This window comes from Gopherus flavomarginatus, chromosome 7, assembly GCF_025201925.1.
Source record: "Gopherus flavomarginatus isolate rGopFla2 chromosome 7, rGopFla2.mat.asm, whole genome shotgun sequence".
NCBI classification, from domain to species: domain Eukaryota; kingdom Metazoa; phylum Chordata; order Testudines; family Testudinidae; genus Gopherus; species Gopherus flavomarginatus.
The window spans coordinates 114,983,254-115,002,738 of NC_066623.1; the positions used below are offsets into that span (position 1 = coordinate 114,983,254).

Sequence of the window (19,485 nt, forward strand, 5' to 3'; positions counted from 1 at the left end):
CCAACCCCCATGCATCTGGACCTCCCATACACAGACACCCCCGCCAAGCATCACCCCATACAGCCAGAACCCACCTAGCCCTCCATTCCCAAACCCCACTGAACCACAACCTCTGCATCTGGAGTCCCCCTGCACCCAGACCTCCCCCACTGAGCTCCCTGCACTCAAACCCCCATCCTGACAAGCCCCACCCCATGCACATTCCTGAGTCCCCACATCCAGACCCCCATGCTATTGACCCCCCCAACCCGCTGCACCCAGACCGCCAACTTACCAAGCCCCACTCCCCCAGCACCCAGACCCCCTGCCTCCGGACCTGCACCCAGACCACCCCGACTGAGCTCTCTGCACTCAAACCCCCACCCTGACGAGCTCCATCTCCCTGCACCCTGCTGAATCCCCCATACCCAGACCCCTGTGCTGAGCCACAATCACTTTCACCTGGAAGCCCCTGCAGAGTCCCATAGCCTCTGTACATGGAAACCCCCCCCATCAAACCTCTGTGCATCCAGATCCCCTCCACACCTTGACCCCCCACTGAGCTGCCTGCACTCAGATTGTCACACGCAAAATCCTCTCACCCCGCACCTGGATCCCCCCGCACTGAGCCCCTCCACACTTGGATCCTGCCTGATTGAACCTACCTGCCCCACACGTGCGCTGTGTCAGGGTTGGGTGCAGCCTCACCACTGAGTCTGGGTCCCAGGGGTAGGGTGTGGGGAGGCTGCAGAGTGATCTCCCACCTTTGTACAGCCAGTGGCCTGTGCTCCCCACTGCCATGCTGGAGCCTCTGCATTTATTTATTGACAAATAAAACTTGCAGAATTTTAAAATATTACACAGAGAATTGTTGATGTTTCGGCGCAGAATGCCCTCAGGAGTAATATAATACACCCACTGGCACATTCCACAGGCATGAATTTGGATCAACCTACATAACTTGCTCAGGCCCTCAGCTCTCACAGATAATGTGAAAACCACAAATTCAAACCAACAACCCATCAAAGCACCAGGTCCAGGCTGCATTTTTCCCCTCTGAAGAGTAACGTCTCATACCCAAGTCTACTGTGGTGTGCAGACAGGATTTGCACCCAGAGATTTCCCTACAGGAGAGGTTCCAGGAGAAGCAACAGGAACATTTCAGCTATCTAATCCATAGGAAGTATCAGGCTTGGAAACATATGCTTTCCTGCCTGATACGGATGTGCTGATTACCATCAGCTTATCTTACCAAGATGCCTTGGAGTGCAATCAATACTAAACAAATAAATTATTAATTGCTTCAAGTAATTAAATTTATCAAATCCAAATAAATATAACTGATATTTTATGTCACTGCTTTGCAAGCCCAGGCTCTGAAGGGATGATATTGATCAAGGGAGAGGAGACAGATGTTTCACATGTTAGCAGCTGATGAGGTCTGGGTTTGCATTAATGTCAGGCAAGGAGCAGAGTCAGGACCCTCTGATGGAGAGTAGACAGGCAACGTGCTTGGCCATTTAATTGTGGGTCAGATCAAATATGAAGAATAAACATTTTAAAAGACACGCATGCAAACCCCCTCCCCCGCCCCGATCCTTCACGGGAAACCTCATTCATCTTGGAGCTGTGGCAAACCCTGCCCCAAAGAAAAAAACCAACCACAGTAAATTGTAACTCATTAATCAGTGCTAAAAAATGCTCAGCTGGCTAGTAAATATTTAAAAGCCAGCGAGGGCGAATATTTGAATCAATGGGAACTAAAGCTGTGTTCAAAGTTTTCCTTCCTCTATTTCTTTTTTAATTGGCCTGACCGGCAATTTGTCTACAAGATTCTAGTTAGCGGGTAGCAAGTCAGCTTGCTGGCTGGAAGCCTCAGTTGGCGGGAAGTGCCCGGCTGTGAACTAAACGAGCAAGCTCGAGTGTCCCTCGGTGCATTCTGTGGATCTGAGCACTCAGAGAACTCCTTTTCAGCCCAGGGTTTGGCTTTGTCCCCAAAGGAGACGATACTTAATTCTTTCTCTTCCAGCCATCTGGCCCCCTCCCACACACACTCAAGAAGAGAAGAATAGCACCAACTCGGTCCCCCAGCACATGGGACAGGGATGCACGCTCCCACCCTTCCTCCTTTCCCGTGGCCAAGTGCTCTGTTACCGAGGGCCCGCTGCCGCATGAAAGTAACAACTCACTGCTCTCAGACAAAACTGTTCTGGGGAGTTAAGGCTGAGAGAGTAGATAAACCGTTCAGAGTAAAACCCATTACAGAAATGTAATTATCCCCAAACCAAGCACAACAAACCCAGGAAATTCAGAGTTTGAGGTTAAGCTTGAAAGCAATCCAAATCCCTACGTTATGACACCCAAACCACCTTAACTCTGCCCTGCAGCGACACCATGTATTATAACCATATGATCAGGGTTAAAACTCGTCAGCGCTTTGGGGCCGGAGAAGAGTCCAAGGATTTTTAAAGCATATTCTATTTTTCCTTCTTTTCTCTCATAGCATCGCACACCCCACACCCCCGTTTCCTTCCCTCCTGTCTCCCCACTTCTCCCTGCACTCACTCCACCAATGCTTCGTTTCCTCTGCAGCCTAAAATCCCCTTCCAAGGAACTCACAACAAATTGCCCTCTTTCAAAATGTCCACCCGCTCCAGCTGTTCTCAATGGGACTGATGCTACAGGCTGCCCTCAGTTAGGACACCCTCTTTAACACGGCCACTGAGGCTGCCTCATGGAGATGTCAGGAAGCAGCAAGGAACTCTGAGAGGAGCAGGTGACAGGAGGCCATCCCTGCCTATGGCCTCCGTCCCACTGAGAACAATAGGGGCTTGCAGCCATTGCGAATGAAGGCAGCTGGTGGGATTCCCTGACGATTATTCCTCACCTCTGCAGAAGGAGAAACGATCAGCTACGAAGAATAATGGCAATAAGTGACCACTGATCCTAAAACAAACGTCTTTATGTGCAAGTGATGCACAAGACTTCTGTGAGCTTCAACTAGATGGGAAGTTTGAAAAGTCTGTGTCATTCTATTATTACGACCACTAAAGACAAATCAAATCCAACACTGGAGACTAACGTTCTTCAAGGGCCAGGTTAACAATAATTTTAAGTAACTAAACAATTAGTTTCAATTAACAGATGAATTCTAAGCATTCCATTGAGGAGGATCGGGGCATTTTTCACACAAAACAAAGAAGTTGAATCCCTGGACTGAGTGAACAATTCAACTTAGCCTCAACTGTGGAGTAGCAACTAGTGCCTAATAAAACATAACATAAAAGATACACCTGACTGCAAACAACAACGCCTAGGTGTGATACAGCTCTTCTTACAGAATTGTGCAGGAGCAGACAGGCTGACCAAGCAAGAGGCCCAGGGGCAAATTCCTTACACCCAGCCGTGACAGTAAATACTGGAGCTTTGAGTGCTTTGTAATGAACGCCACCCCTCGCACCAGAGCGGCTGCTTCCCTTTGTCATTTTCGTGCTGTGGGATGGGTCCGGGGCCTGGCTGAGAGCGGTGTACAGAGCAGATCAGCAGAATGTGCAATTCTATGTCCATGCTGCTTGGCACTGCTACAGCGCCGTATAGTTCAAAAGCACCACATGCACTTCCGCTCGTGAATCCTCAGCCCTCCCAAGGGAGGGGGGGAGCCTCTTAGGCCCATTTTACACACAGGAAAACTCAACCAAAGAGGTTCAAGTGAGTAGGCGAAGGCAGCAAAAGAAGCTGGAATCAGGATTCAGAAATTCCCAACTGCCACGTTCCGCCCGTTCCTCTAGACTGCGCTGCACAGCCAGAGCCCACAGCACTCCCAGCCAGCTATGTGGCCAGAAGGAAGCTGCTGGCTCTGCCAGATGGTTCCGCCACCGACATGTTGTTGCTCAGCTTTGCTTCCAGTTAAAAAAAAAAAAATCCAGACACCCCTTATTAGTTTTCAAAATCCAGCTCAATCTCTGTAAATGGCTCTATGTATCTTAGTGCCGGAGAACGCATCTGCCGTGTCTCCATGAATCTTCACACGTGTATCGCCGCCCCAGAGCCCACGTACCAGAGACAGTGCCCACCCGACCACATTGCAAAGCTGAGGGCAGTGGCAGCTCCTCAAGAAATGGGATTGCCACAGCTTGCACTCCACAGTAGCCTGCCTGAGCAAGGCCACAGCTAACACACACACAGCCCGTGGGCCCAGCCGGTATGATTCCCCAGAGACTGCTCTCTGCTTCCCACTGCATTTTGTGCAGGGGCTGAACATCTCCTCACATCCACGGAGCATCCCCTGAAGCAGACCAGAAAATTTACCAGGCTAGACAAAATATCTGCCTGCCCACCATCACCATGACAACAATAAAGTAACTAAGGGTGCTTTTTACTTGCCTGTACAAAAAGATGCTCTTTTCCCAGCAAACGGGATTTTGTAAGGCTGATATCGAGGTCCCGGAGAACAGTCAGTCACACAGGTGGGTTACCTGGATCAATACTCCCCCGCCTCTTGCTAGGAGACAGATGTCAACTCTTGCACACAAAACAACGTAAGGGTTTACTACTTGCTCACCCTGCGGGGAAATCAGGCACCTGGGGCTTTCCAAACCAATATTTAGTGAAATTAAAAAAATGTACCTGTGATGGACCAATGTGTGCAAGTCACAACGGGAGAATCTGCCTTTAAAGCCACCTCACAACAATCCATTAACATCTACACTCTAAGAGGCGTATTACATCTGGCTACAGGCTCTGTTTGGGCCAGGCAGCTCCCCTCGGCTTTGCTGGGTGGGTCTGACTGCTCAGGTGACGACTACCAGTCATAGGCGTTCGCATACAAGAGGGCATTTGACTTTATAATGCAAAGCAGAGCTGGCCTAGCGCTCCAACACAGCCAGCGGTCCTGGCTACAGCCCACACTGCTGCTGGAGACCAGACTCTGCTTACTTTAGAGGCAGGATCTTGATTTTCCACAGCTGTAAAAGGAGAACGGATAGGAGTAGAGACAAGGAGAAAGATATGAACAGCGGCCCCAAAGGGCCAGGGCAGCAGCCTACCCTCTGGCTCCGCAGTGTAACACCTGCAGATTTGAAGTCGGGAAACTTGATGCCAGCAGTCTCCGGAACAGCCTGAAAGAGATTGAGACAGGATGTGTTGACGGAGGAAACGCACAGGGTGACACAGAGGCTATCTGAAGGGGAAACACCAGTTCCTGACACACAGCCACCTGCCAGAGCTAAGGGAAAGGAAAATCCCAAGCAAACCCCATAGAAACCACTGAGGAAAATACTCAGCTCCAAGACATCTTTGGAAAAAACAAGGCCACCTTTGGGCAATGCTTTCCACTGAGTCAGCCAGCCACCACATGAGAGCGTGAACCCCAACTAACGCACGCCCAATGGGTGAATGTGGCCACATTACCCTGGTCTAATTTAAGGCCCAACTCAGCAGCTGAAGGCACTCAGCACTCACAGGATCTGGCCTTTCCACTGCGAGCCCTATGGGGCAAGAGCCAGGCAGTCTATGATTTGTACAGCTCCGAGCAGCTTCATGTGGCTCTCTCTGTAATATGGACTGTTCTCCTTGATTGAGGCCTGCATTTTACCATGTATTCAGTCATTCATTCGCAGCTCTCCCTTTCCCTCCTCACGCTCTGACTACAGCTTGCCTCCCTGTAGTGCTTGGAAGCTGCTCACTGGCAAGCAGGGCACCTGATTCAGCAGAAGTTTGGTTGGGGGTGTTTTTTAAAGTGCAACCCTGCAGAATGCTGTGCGACTGATCAGAGCATTGGGTGAACAGCCTTTTTAAACGACAGCTACACCAACCTGAAGATACTAGTGGGAATAAAATACCTGCAAAATCTTTTCATGTTGGGCTTTCACCCTTTCTGCCCAGGAAACAAGCTCCAGAGCTGTATTCTACTTCCCTTCAATTCCCCCTGGAGATTCAGCTGGAGAAATCTCTCCTCTCTCCCCTGAAAGTCACCAGGGTACTGAGTCATTTCCACAGACAGCAGCTACATTTCTATGCTGGAGGCAACTGCATTTCACTAGCAGGCGCATGGTTCCCAGATATACAATCTGCTAGGCCCTCTGGAGCGAACAAGTGAGACACAACCCTAAGGGACCCACTAAGGCTCGATGGGAGATACACCTGCAGGATATGATCTGGTAGTTTCTGTGCTTTCCCTGTCAACCGTCTCTCTCTGTGGCTCCCCCAAAGGAAAAGCCACCTCGAAGTCCTGGCTGCTCCGGCCACACAATCAGTCATGCTGCTGTCTAATGTCATTTCTCAGAGGCTCTCCGGTTTGCTGTTCCTATTGTTCCCGGAGTGAAACTACAAGAACAGCGACTCAGCTCCCCGGGTTTCCTGCTAACAGTCACCACCCGAGTCAGAACTCTGACATGTGCTGTACAAAGCATCTCACCTCTTGCTCCTGCCTGGCCAGCCCAGCACTGTGCTGCCCAGACAATGGGCCGCCCAGGCAGTAACAGCACTCACAGCTAGCCCTGAGCAGGGAATATTTGACCCAATAACTGGGTAACACAGGGCAAATCATCAATCCCTAAAGGCCCCAGGCACTGTCATCTCTAAATACAGGGGTGGCCAAACAAACCCAGCAAGTTTTACCAGGCACTTTAATCTCTGGTAGGAGCACAGTGGGTAGGGGATCTGTAGTCTCCAGAACACATTCAGGACAATGTGCCCTGCTCCATTTCACACAGCGTGGCCCTCAGCCAGGCCACCTGGGGCAGCGGGGAGAAAACTACGGCTCTTGCTCAACCGAGTCAGCTCTGACTGCGCTGAATGCATACGCAATTAAAGGGGTTCTCCTGCCTCGCAGGCCTGTGCAAGCTGTAAACGCTTCAACCTCAATTGACTCTTTGGTAAATGATTTTCCTTTGTTGGAATGATGCTGATGCAGCTCTCAATTCAAATTCTTAGTTAAAATGCAATTTTTGTTAACATTTCCCTGCTAGAGTTGGTAATTGACTCCTAATGGACTCTGTCATGGTTGAAATGACGCTCATGTAACAACAGAAACCGCCTCCCTGCCTGCCCTGCCACACGTACCTGGGGACGTACATGCAGCCAGACGCCAGCCCACAGCAGGCACTCAGGGGGACGCAGACCAAACCAGCTGGGAGCTTTAAACACCAACCCTGTTCTGCTCCCACCACTTCTGGGTTCTCTCCCCTAGAACGCAGGATGCTCAGACAGTGGGTGGCTGTGCTCTGCCAGCCAAGGGAAGCTCACACCACAGTGCCCTTGCTTTTTGGGTCACTTTAGTCATGGCCCAGAGACCCCTTTTTGAAGGTGCCTGGTGAGTAGCTGGGCAAGCACCATGAAGCAACAACAGCCAGCAGTGCCTTTCTCTTCCCTCCACCCACCCTGCTTCAGCTAGATGAGAACAGTCCTGGTTGCGGACAGCGGCACAATGTGCCCACTGCTCAAAATGCAGTGGAGCACCAATTCCCAGCATTCGGGTGGCTCGGCTAGCTGGCACCATCAGTTCAGCGCGATTTCATAGTTCATATAACCCCTAGCATTTCACAACCATGAAACTGAGTCAGCGTCAGGGCACCTCCTGGGAGGAGAGTAAGGAGCATCACCTCCATCTTACCTGGGGAAACTGAGGCACAAAAAAGGGGAGCCAACTGCCCAAAGCCACAGAGCGGGTCAATGGCAGAGCTGGATTGAAACCCACAAATCTGGGCTCCCTCGTTTCTAGGCCACATTGCTACTGAAAATATACCCATCTTTGGGTCCAGACAGCAGCTTCCCCCTGCCCCAGCTGAAGCCCAGCATCTGGCACTGGCAGGGCGGGACCGGACCTGGGAGAAGAACTCAGGGAATAAATGTTACCCAGGGACAGCAAAGACAAGAAATGTTTACAGGCTTCTCTGTCTCTTTCTTCTGGGGCAGCTTCTTCTTGGGAGCCTTGCGCTCTGCTCGCCTCTGCTCGGTGGTGGTGTCGGCAGCGGTGATGAGTTTCTGCAGGTCTTGGGTTCTCTTCTCTCTCTCTTTCTTCCTGGCTTCAATTTTCCGCAGCTCCTGGATCAGATATTCCTCTTCTGCCACCTGCCGGCCAGAGCGAGGAAAGGCAGTTAGAGCAGCCCAGGCGGCAAAGCAAGGCAAGGGGGCCACCTACCGACAACAGCTCTGCTCCCACGCCAGCCCTGCACTGCCCAGTGGCCCCGCACCTGGCCTTGCACCCGGCCCTGCACCCAGGTTGTAGCTTCCTTGCCTCACCCAGCCCAGGGACCCAACACTGCAATTCCAGCAGGCGTTCAGAGCCCAGCGGGTGGCTGCTGGATCCCAGCCTGGGCCCAAGTTACTCCCCAGACAAACCTGAGCCCTTGGTTTTTCCTTGAAGAAGAGAACTCAGTGACACACGTTCTATAGGGCTCCCTGGCCAAACATGGGGACAAAAGTACTGCGGGGACAGCACCGTGCATCACCCCAATGACTCCTGCTACCTGCACTGATGGGTGACAGATCCAAACCCCGTGGGCCAAGGGAGACTAGCAGCACAGCAGGACTGGGATAAACTGACGGGTAGGAAGTGGGGTGATTAACTGGAGGGGATTGCTCTCTCTCACCAGCTCCCTGGGAACACAGAAGAGCCGGCCTGGCCGCTCCCAACCTGGGAGCATTGGGACCGTCTGCAGCTAGCTACCATTAATTAGCCAAAGAGGAAGATCGGAGCCACATGTGCAACGTTACAGTCCCCAGTGTACTCCAGCAGGACTAGCCCTCTGACCAAAGAACCCGGGATTCACCACTCCTGCCTGCTGCCGTCACGGCTAGATACTGCCCGCACTCCCCAGAAGTCTGAGCAGCTGTGGGGAAGCCCGGCACACGCGCCCCTTGGAGAGAGTTCAGAGTCTGCCAGGGATCTCACTACATTTCAGCCCTTAGACCCAGGAAAACAAGGCCCAGGCCATGACCTGTGCTAAAGGCTGGAACCCTGTGCCGGGGTTAGAGCAGCTCTCTCAGCTGGTGAGCCCCAAAGAAGCTGCTGCTAGAGATCATAACCCTGCTTCTCTCCCTGCCCCCTAACCTTCTGCCAAATCATGGTCGCACTGTGCTCGGCCGGTCTGGGGCAGCCACCCGTTACTCGTCAGACACACAAACTGTATGCCCTGGAGGGCAGGAGCCACATCTTTGTGCTGTGTTTGTGCTGCACCTAGCACAACAGGACCCTGAGGCATGCTTGGGGCCCACAGGTGCTACAGTAATACAGGTAAGCACTAATCCTACAGGGCTGCGCTGGGGAAGTACGATTGTGTGATGCAGCAGGGAGTGGGGTAGATTGACCTGGAATTGTCTGTATGGGGGATGGGAGACCAGTGGGTGACTTTAGGTGAGGGATGGTACCTGAGCCTGTAACTTGAGCCAGGAAGGGGGGGTGGGGCGAGGCGACACCTTTGCCCAGGAAACTGAGGTCTAAGATCCTTGCCCCCCAGAGGGACCTGGCTGAGGGGTCCTGGTTGTACCTACAAACCCTGCTTGGGACTGTGTTCCTGTCGTCTAATAAACCTGTGTTACTGGCCGACTGAGAGTCCCAATGAATGGCAGGAAGTGGGGGATGCAGGGCCCTGACTCCCCCAAACTCTGTGACAGATTGACAGTGGAGACAGTCTGGGAAGGGGAGGCCCGGCTGCCTTCCCGCACTCCCGCTGAGTTACCTGCTCTGGTGTCCTGTTGTACAGCCTCTCCAGCTGCTCCTTCCTACGTCTCTCGTGGCCGGCATCAAAGACGGGGATTTTCAGGTCGGTGCCCGGAGCAGAGCGGACGTTGGCCAGCTTGGCGCAGATGTGGTAGTACCGTTCCTTCAGGTCCTCCACTGACCTTTTCTGTGGAATAGCCCACAAAATGGACAACGTTACCAGAGGGCCTTTGGGGGAAGGAGACCATGCCTCCAGAAGCAAGGCTAGGGAGAAGGAATGGCAGAGAGTGGAGAGGCCTGTCCCTCCTGACTGGCCCAGTTTCTGGGAAGGTCTGTGCAGGTTCTCACTCGCTGCTCTAAGCACCCTTCACTACATGCCTGCCACTGCTACTGTCTCAGGGTTACAAAAAAGGACTGGAAGTGAAGAGACCTGGATTCCAGCCTTGACAGTCACTGACTCATGGTGTGACTGGGAGAGCGCCTGTTCCATGCCTCAGTTTCCCTATTTCTAACATGAGATGAGGATACTGTCCCTCCTTTATAACGTGCTTTCAGATCCTCCAGGCCCTACGTCGCCAGTGTTATCCCTGTCGCGCTGCTGTTTCTCTCTCCTGCCGCCAGAGCCTGGCACATGCAGGAGGGACCCAAAGCTTCCTCCTGGCGGCCCACCAGAGAAAGCTGTTCTCAGACAATGGGGCCTGATGTCTGAGCTCCCAGGCGCAGGCCTGGCTTTCACACGCAGCACGTGACAAATGCCCTGGGACCCCGTGACAAAGAGTGTTAGCGATTCACTCTCTGCGCTGCACTGTACCGAATGAGGTCTGAACAGAACATGCCACAGGGGTGCAAGATGCACCAGTTCCCCTGGTTCCACTGCCTGGCTGGAACCGGGGCAAGGAGAGCCCGGGCTGCCTCAACCGCCCTTTGTGCTTTGTTATAAAGCGAACACTCTGTCCTGCTACTGTGCCCTTCAGCAGAGCATCTCCCAGGCTGTTACAAGCTTCAGAACCAGGCAGTGACTCCGTTTCCCCCAGAACGCTCCCTTACCCCATAGGGAAATGGGCTGGGCTAGCAGTCAGTGGAGAGGGCTAAGAGTCAGGGCACCTGGGTTCTATTCTCAGCTCGGTAACTTGCTCCTTCTTCACAGGTCTGACAAAGACTCGGGCAAGTCAGCGGCAATAGCCGGAGAAGAACCCAGGATGCTGGTCATTCACAGAACACTACATGATCTTCCCGCTCAGAGGTGAGACTCAAACCCAGGAGCCCTGACCTCCAGGCCTCTGCACATTCCACTAGCTCAGCCTGCCTCTCTTTCAGTGCCTGGTGAGTTGTTTTCCTGGCAGGGACAATTTTCTCAAGGGATTCTGACTTCCCAATAAAATGCAACAGGGAACTGATTTAATTATAAACAAAACGAGCAGTAATACCCTGTGCTGGAAATTCAATATTCCTCCGTGCCAATGATACATTCTTTTCCCCTAATTAAGTTGATACAAAGGGTAATTTGCTCCTTCCGGCTGCACGTTCCCGGCGCTCACCTTGAACTGCTGGTGGTCGTAGCGGTCATGGATCACCACGAAGCGCAGATCGAACCTGCGGGAGAGGTCGAAGAGGTGATCCGTCTCCACCTTGGTCCAGGCGTCGTCATGCAGGTACAGCTGATACTCCTGCTCCGAGTACACAGGAACCTGCACTGTCTGCACAGAGAGCGAGAAGGGAGGTGGCTCATTTGCTGGGCTGCCCCCACAGTAGCTGGGGCCTCTCTCAAACTGCCCTAGAGGTGGCAGGGATGGAGCAAACCAAAACCACCGGGCACAGACAGGCAAGGGGGTCGTAAGTCTTTGCCCAACTGGCCCCCTTACCCCCCCCAACTGCACCTCCTGTGAACACTCACGTGCCCCATGCCCCAAGGCAGCCACTGCCACGATGGAGCTTTGGGGCCAAGTGGAAGGGGTCACGTGGGGTCCTCCGTCCCCAGCCCGCCAGGATTTATTTGGTAATTATCCCTGTGCATTTCCAGTGTGCCCACTGCAATGGTATCCAAGAACCAAGAGGTCCAGAAGACCTGGCCAGGCCTCCCAGCGTGGTCTCCCTTCCACCAGCCCCCAGCCAAGGGGAGGTGTACAACCAAGAGGGACCTCTCTGAGATACGTTATGTTCTTGGGATCGTTCTCCTCTCAGGCGAAGCAGCTGCTCTCCGAGAGGGAACGACATGGCCAGGCAGTGGTCACCGGGCCCTAGCCTGGAAGCCCTGACAGGCTGAAAGCAAACAACCTTGTGTTTGCAGCTACCCTCCTCCCTGTTCCACAAAGGCCTTCCAGCCCAGTCCGTCCTCCCCTCCAGCAGCGGCACCTGGGCAAACAAGGAAGCTTCCTGTGCTGTCATATCCCCCCAGCAGACTGTGAGCCCCTCCTACAGCCAGCACCTGGCCCTGTATTCCCCCCCTAAGGTTGGACATGGTGCAGCTAAGGGCCACCAACCCAGCCGCCACCTGCTCTCTTCCCCACCATCACTGGCCCTTTGCGCGTGGCCCTCACTCCCTAGTCCCCAAACGCTGTCAGGGCAGGGAGCACAAAGCCAACACCGGGCTCAGCCCCCAACCTGCTTTGACAGGGTTGGACACTGGACACCAGCACATCATTGGCATCATGCGGATGCTCAGAGAGCAGCAGAAGAGCTGGCTGAAGTCACAACACATGGTAACGCACTGGGGTGAGAGTACAGCCTACGTCCTGGGGAAAGGGCTGCTCCCTTAACTCCCACCCCCCTACACGCCCACCCCCGGAGTCCAGATGGCAACTTCTTGCCTTCACAAAAATACTCCCCGACACATTTTAATAGGCCCCCAGTGCCAGGCACCTGAGCAGCACGCTCATCCCTGGAAGCCCAGATCCCCTGTCGAGCCCCAGGCCAAGCATACAGTGTCTGTCCCAGCTCCAGACACCTCGGAGCAGCATCTCTGAGGGGCAACCCCTTCTGTTCACGGGTGACGGGTCTGCCTGGGCACAGGGAGGCAGCCTGTCAGCTGGCCGTGCACTGGGCAGACCTCGCTGCACTCAGAAGCATCTCTTAACCATGGAAATCTGGGCGAGAGCACTGCCTCAGATGGCTTACGGGACACCCAGACAGTGGGATCGTTTACATGGGTGTAAAGGATACAGGGGCTGGGAACGGGTCAGCACTACCAATCCAAACCAGGCTGGGGAACAGAGAAGAGACTGGCTGGCCCACCAATTTCGGAATGGGCCCCAGAGCCTCTCATCTCAAAGGTCGGCTGTTGGTACCCAGAGGTCACCTTGTGAATCAGCTCAACAGTCCTGCCAACGGCTGCCCAATCACTAAACCCTTTGCAAAGGTGGATGGCCAATGGGCAGGGCGCCAACATAGGAGATGCAGGTTCTGCCAGACTTCCTGTGTGACCCTGGGCCAGTCACTCGGGCTGTCCATGCCTCAGTGCCCCGTCTGCTGCCCTGTCTCCCGGTGGTGCTGAGAGGAGAAATACAACAGAGCCCTGCTGGATTTTTGGCTTCTCCTGGAGTTCCAATCAGTAGCAGCTGCGAACGAGGCTTTCCCTCCTCACTGCATGGCAAGAAGACTGTGACATGGGCATTACTCAGGTCTTGGTCACTTCCAGACCTAGAAACCACTAGGGCTACTACTCCTCTGGAACAGTTTCCACTTCTGGTCACCCGTCTCAACAGAGAGACGGCGAAAGGAGACGGGGTTCAGAGGCGGGCAGCAAGAATGAGTAGATGAAAAGGCTATGAACGATTAGCTCAGAGAGGAGACGAATGAGAACATAAGAACTGGCACACTAGGTCAGACTAATAGTCCATCTAGCCCAGCGTCCCATCTCTCTGACAGTGACCAGTACCAGGGTTTCAGGGGAAGCAAATAGAACAGAGCAGCTGGAGTGACCCACCCTTGTCTTCCACTTCCAGCTTCTGGCAGTCAAAGGTTCAGGGTCCCCAGAGCATGGGGTTGCACCCCTGACCATCTTGGATAATGCCCACTGATGGAACCTCCATGAATTCATCTAGTTCTTTTTTGAATCCACTTATACTTCTGACTATCACAACATCCCATAGCAATGAGTTCCACAGATTAATTGTGTGATGTGAAATAGTACTTCTTGTTTGTACTAAACCTGCTCCCTATTCATTTCGTTGGGTATCCCTTGTTTTTGTACTGAGAGAAAGGGTAAATAACACTTCTCTATCCACTTTTTCCACACCAGTCATGATTTTATAGACAATTATCACATCCCCCCTTTGCTGTCTTCTTTTCTAAATGAACAGCCCTAACCCCTTTAGTCTCTCCTCACATGGAAGCCTGTTCCACACCCTGGATCATCTTTGTTGCCCTTCTCTGAAACTTCTCCAGTTCCACCATATCCCTTTTCAGATGGTGCAACCAGCACTAGACACAGTATTCAAGGTCTGAGCGTACCATGGATTTATATCATGGTACTGTATTGTGATTTTTTGTGTTTTATTTTCTATCCCTTTCCTAATCTTCTATTAGCCTTCTTGAACGCTGCTGTGCATTGAGGGGAAGTTTTCAGAGAACTATGCACAGTGACTCCAAGACCGGCTCTGGGACCGGCTCTGTTCAATATCTTCATCAACAACTTAAATGTTGGCATAGGAAGTACGCTTATTAAGTTTGCAGATGATACCAAACTGGGAGGGATTGCAACTGCTTTGGAGGACAGGGTCATAATTCAAAATGATCTTGACAAATTGGAGAAATGGTCTGAGCCAAACAGGATGAAGTTTAATAAAGACAAATCAAAGTACTCCACTTAGGAAGGAACAATCAGTTTCACACATACAGAATGGGAAGAGACTGTCTAGGAAGGAGTACGGCAGAAAGGGATCTAGGGGTCATAGTGGACACAAGCTAAATATGAGTCAACAGTGTGATACTGTTGCAAAAAAAAGTAAACATGATTCTGGGATGCATTAACAGGTTTGTTGTGAGCAAGACACGAGAAGTCATTCTTCCGCTCTACTCTGTGCTGGTCAGACCTCGACTGGAGTATTGTGTCCAGTTCTGGGCACTACATTTCAAGAAAGATGTGGAGAAATTGAAGAGGGTCCAGAGAAGAGCAACAAGAATGATTAAAGGTCTAGAGAACATGACCTATGAAGGAAGGCTGAAGGAACTGGGTTTGTTTAGTTTGGAAAAGAGAAGACAGAGGGGACATGATAGCAGTTTTCAGGTATCTAAAAGGGTGTCATCAGGAGGAGGGAGAAAACTTGTTCACCTTAGCCTCCAATGATAGAACAAGAAGCAATGGGCTTAAACTGCAGCAAGGGAGATTTAGGTTGGACATTAGGAAAAAGTTCCTAACTGTCAGGGTAGTTAAACACTGGAATAAATTGCCTAGGGAGGTTGCAGAATCTCCATCTCTGGAGATATTTAAGAGTAGGTTAGATAAATGTCTATCAGGGATGGTCTAGACAGTATTTGGTCCTGCCATGAGGGCAGGGGACTGGACTCAATGACCTCTCAAGGTCCCTTCCAGCCCTAGAATCTATGAATCTCTTTCTTGAGAAGTAACACTTCACTGTTCACTCCTTGACGCCCTCTCTCAATGCAGGAATGAGGAGACACTCAAGTAAAGGGAAAGGCAGAAAATTTCAAATGGAAAAAAGGAAAAGCTTGTTTACCAAATGAACCAATCTGTGAAACCCACCTCCACCAGCTCTCTCTGATGAGAGCCTAGCAGGATCCTAAGACCCATTAAACCCATACATAGGTACTGAGAGTGGCAAGTCACCTTAGCTCAGATCGAAGGCAGGGAGGGAAACCTTTGTGTTTCATGGCATAAGCTGACCACTAAACGGCAGGAGGCAGGACAAAACTTCCCTGTGGGGCAGGGACTGTCACTCACTAATGTTTTGCCCAGCACTCAGCACCATCGGGCCCTGACTGGATTGGCCTCTCGGTGCCGCTGCAGCATAAATGATAAATAATTAAAAGAACAGCCGCAGGCTATTCTACAAATCTCCCACTGCCGGGTTTTTAACTCCAAAGTGTCTGGCACCGGCCACTGCTGGAGACAGGACACTGGGCCGGATGGACCCTGGTCGGATCCAGTCTGGCAGTTCCCAGGCCATGCAGCTGCCTGGCTCCTTAGTGGGGGTTTTTGCATGGAGCTCAACAGGCTGACATGAAATTGAGCAGAGGGGGAGCACTGAGATTGGAGAGGGGTCTGGAAGCAAGTGGGGAAGGAGAACCTGGTGGGAGGGAGGGAGGGAGGGAGAGAGATCAAACAAGGGCCTAAGCAGGAGGAACTACGACTGAGACTGTGATGAAAAGACTTTAAGGGGAAAAGAGACAGGAAAAGGGGTCAAGCTTGGGGAGGCAATGGGCAAAGGAGTCTGTACCCACTAGAGCACACTCCCCTCCTGAGCCTGGAACGGAACCCAACAATCCTGAGTCTCGCCAGTCCTCTGCCCTCAGCAATATCTGTGCAACCCAGTGGCGAAGCGTTTTATCCCCGCTAACGCTGGGCCAGGTAGCAGCAGTAGGTTGCCAATCTCTATTAGTTACTCTCTTAGCTCTAGTGGCAGAAGTGTGTGTGGAGGGTCCAACCCTGCTGCTAACCTGTGTGGGGGCCAATATGATGCCAGGTCACGAAATTTGTTTCTTCAGTTTGATTTTAAAATCTAGGAAATTACACACACAAAAATGGCATTAAAAGAATATTATGAAAGCTGCGAAGTCCAGCCCTCCAAAGTTAGGAAACGCCAGAGTTCAGGCTGCCTCTGGTGCACATGCAGGATATAGTCTTACATGGTCACATATTATTTTTCTACAGGACCCTGCCTTGTTTGGCACAGGCTGGCCCTGCCCTGGGGACAAATCAGGGCTGTGCAGTGAAGGAGGCTGTTGTCTGTAGGACCCAGCCTCACTTGTTGCAGGAAGAGAAAGGATGGTCTCATGGTTAAAGGAGCTGAATGCTGCTCTGGGGAACCAGATTCTATCCCTGCCCCGACCCAAAGTTCCTGTGTGATGCCGGGCAAGTCACTTAACCCAAACATTTCACATGGGTCCCTGTGTGTTCCTCATTTCTGGTGCCTGACTTGAGACTTTGGGGTCTGATTTGCAGAGATGCTGAGCACCCAGCTGCAGCTGGTCAGTGGGAGCTGTGTTTGAACATACAAAATGCTGTATAATGTTAAATACTCTGAAAAATCAGGTCTGAGCTGTCTCACATTGGGCATCAGAATTAGCAAATACTTTTAGATTTTAACCTCTCTGTGCCTCAGTTTCCCAACTGTAAAATGAGGAAAACAACACCCCATCACCTCAGAGGGTGTTGTGAAAATAAACTCATTTACGTCTGTGAAATACTGAGATTCTCTAGTAATGTGCACCATAGCAAAGCCCTGGAGGAAATTAGTCATTCTGTTTCGGAGCAGGGTTTGAATAGTGTGCTGTGAGGAAAGCATGGGGCAACACAATGGACAGCTGCTCAGGAAGTGAGCCTCATCCACCCTGACGACCGCTGAACGAGGGCAGGGTCCTACGGAAAAAAATAGTATGTGATCATGTCACTAATGACTGTCATAAGCACACGAGCAAGGGGGCGGAATTAAGGTTGCATTCTGGGATTTCCCAGCTCTTCAGTGCCTCACTTTGCACCTTAATAATGTTCTTTTAACACTTTTCCAGTGAGTTTTAGTGTTTTTATTGAAATATATGTAAACCCTGAAGCACAGCCATGTCTGACACAGAAGGCAGCAGCTATTCATAACAAAGCACAGCAGCATTTCAAATTGGACAGTTTGTGACTAACACCAGCTATGCACTCTAGGACAGGAAGCAAAGTATACTGTACTTAGTGCTCCGTGTTTTCAGTTTTTACCGATTTTCACTGATAAATTAATAAATTGTTTTTAATTAATGGCATTCAATTTTTACTGATTTACATCTATTTATCAATTCACTCAATTTTTTGTGATTTTTGATTTAGTTCGAAGTGGAGCACAGGATCTGGTCCAAGAGGTGAATATAGCTGGACCGCTTGGTAATAGTGACCATAATATAATTAAATGTAACATCCCTGTGGTGGGGAAAACCCCACAGTGGCCCAACACGGTAGCATTTAATTTCAGAAAAGGGAACTCCACAAAAATGCGGAGGTTAGTTAAACAAAAACTAAATGGTAAAGAGCCAAAGGTGAAATCCCTGCAAGCTGCATGGAAACTTTTTAAAGACACCATAATAGAGGCTCAACTTAAATGTATACCCCAAATTAAAAAACGTAGTAAGAGAACCAAAAGCGTGCCACCCTGGCTAAACAACAACATAAGAGAACCAGTGAGAAGCAAAAAGGCATCCTTTAAAAAGTGCAAGTTAAATCCTAGTGAGGAAAATAGAAAGGAGCATAAACATTGGCAAATTAAGTGTAAAAATATATTTAGGCAGGCCAAAAAAGAATGTGAAGAACAGCTAACCAAAGACTCAAAAAGTAATGGCAAAAAAAATAATGTAAGTGCATCAGAAGCAGGAAGCCTGCTGAACAACCAGTGGGGCCACTAGACTATTGAGATGCTAAAGCAGCACTCAAGGACGATAAGGCCATTGCGGAGAAACACAATGAATTCTTTGCATCGGTCTTCAAGGCTGAGGATGTGAGGGAGATTTACAAACCTGAACCATTCTATTTAGGTGACAAATCTGAGGAACTGTCACAGATTGAGGTGTCATTGGAGGAGGTTTTGGAACAAACTGATAAACTAAACACTAGTAAGTCACCAGGGCCAGATGGTATCACCCAAGAGTTCTGAAGGGACTCAAATGTGAAATTGCAGAACTACTAACTGTTGTCTGTAACCTATCATTTAAATCAGCCTCTGTACCAAGTGACTGTAGAATAGCTAATGTGACGCCAATTTTTAAAAGAGGCTCCAGAGGTGATCCTGGCAATTACAGGCCGGTAGGTCTGACATCAGTACCAGGCAAACTGGTTGAAACTATAGTAAAGAACAGAATTGTCAGACACATAGATGAACGTAATTTGTTAGGGAAGAGTCAACATGGTTTTTATAAAGGGAAATCATGCCTCGCCAATCTACTCGAATTCTTTGAGGGGGTCAACAAGCATGTGGACAAGGGGGATCCAGTGGATATAATGTACTTAGACTTTCAAAAAGCCTTTGACAAGGCCCCTCAGCAAAGGCTCTTAAGCAAAGTAAGCAGTCATGGGATAAGAGGGAAGGTCCTGTCATGAATCAGTAACTGGTTAAAAGATAGGAAACAAAGGATAGGAATAACTGGTCAGTTTTCAGAATGGAGAGAGGTAAATAGTGGTGTCCCCCAAGGGGTCTGTACTGGGCCCAGTCCTATTCAACGTATTCATAAATGATCTGGAAAAAGGGGTAAAGAATGATACAAAACTACTCAAAATAGTTGTCCCAGGCAGTCTGCGAAGTGCTACTAAACTGGGTGACTGGGCAACAAAATTGCATTTATCAACAGTGAATTTCATCTGCCAAGTAATGCACATTGAAAAAATATAATCTCAACTATACATATAAAGTCATGGGGTCTAAATTAGTTGTTATCATTCAAGAAAGAGATTTTGGGAGTCATTGTGGATAGTTCTCTGAAAACATCCACTCAACATGCAGCGGCAGTCAAAAAAGTGAACAGAATGGTGGGAATCAATAAGAAAGGGATAGATAATAAGACAGAAAATATCATATTGCCTCTATATAAATCCATGGTACACCCACATCTTGAATACTGCGTGCTGATGTGGTCGCCCCATCTCAAAAAAGATCTATTGGAATTGGAAAAGGTTCAGAAAAGAACAACAAAAATGATTG

At 50.4% G+C, this 19,485-nt stretch overlaps 1 protein-coding gene across 3 annotated transcripts in view; it reads right to left on the reverse strand.

The window, feature by feature from the left end:
• DMAP1 (DNA methyltransferase 1 associated protein 1) overlaps positions 1 to 19,485 on the reverse strand; it is a 44,660-nt gene that overhangs the window by 15,627 nt on the left and 9,548 nt on the right. For all 3 annotated transcript variants that reach the window (XM_050961179.1, XM_050961178.1, XM_050961177.1), the window contains exons 5-8: positions 11,179 to 11,337; positions 9,660 to 9,827; positions 7,864 to 8,049; positions 5,025 to 5,096 (exon numbers count right to left, since the gene is read on the reverse strand). In XM_050961179.1, coding sequence (XP_050817136.1) covers positions 5,025 to 5,096; positions 7,864 to 8,049; positions 9,660 to 9,827; positions 11,179 to 11,337 — 585 coding nt within the window. The remainder of the gene's footprint in view (positions 1 to 5,024; positions 5,097 to 7,863; positions 8,050 to 9,659; positions 9,828 to 11,178; positions 11,338 to 19,485) is intronic.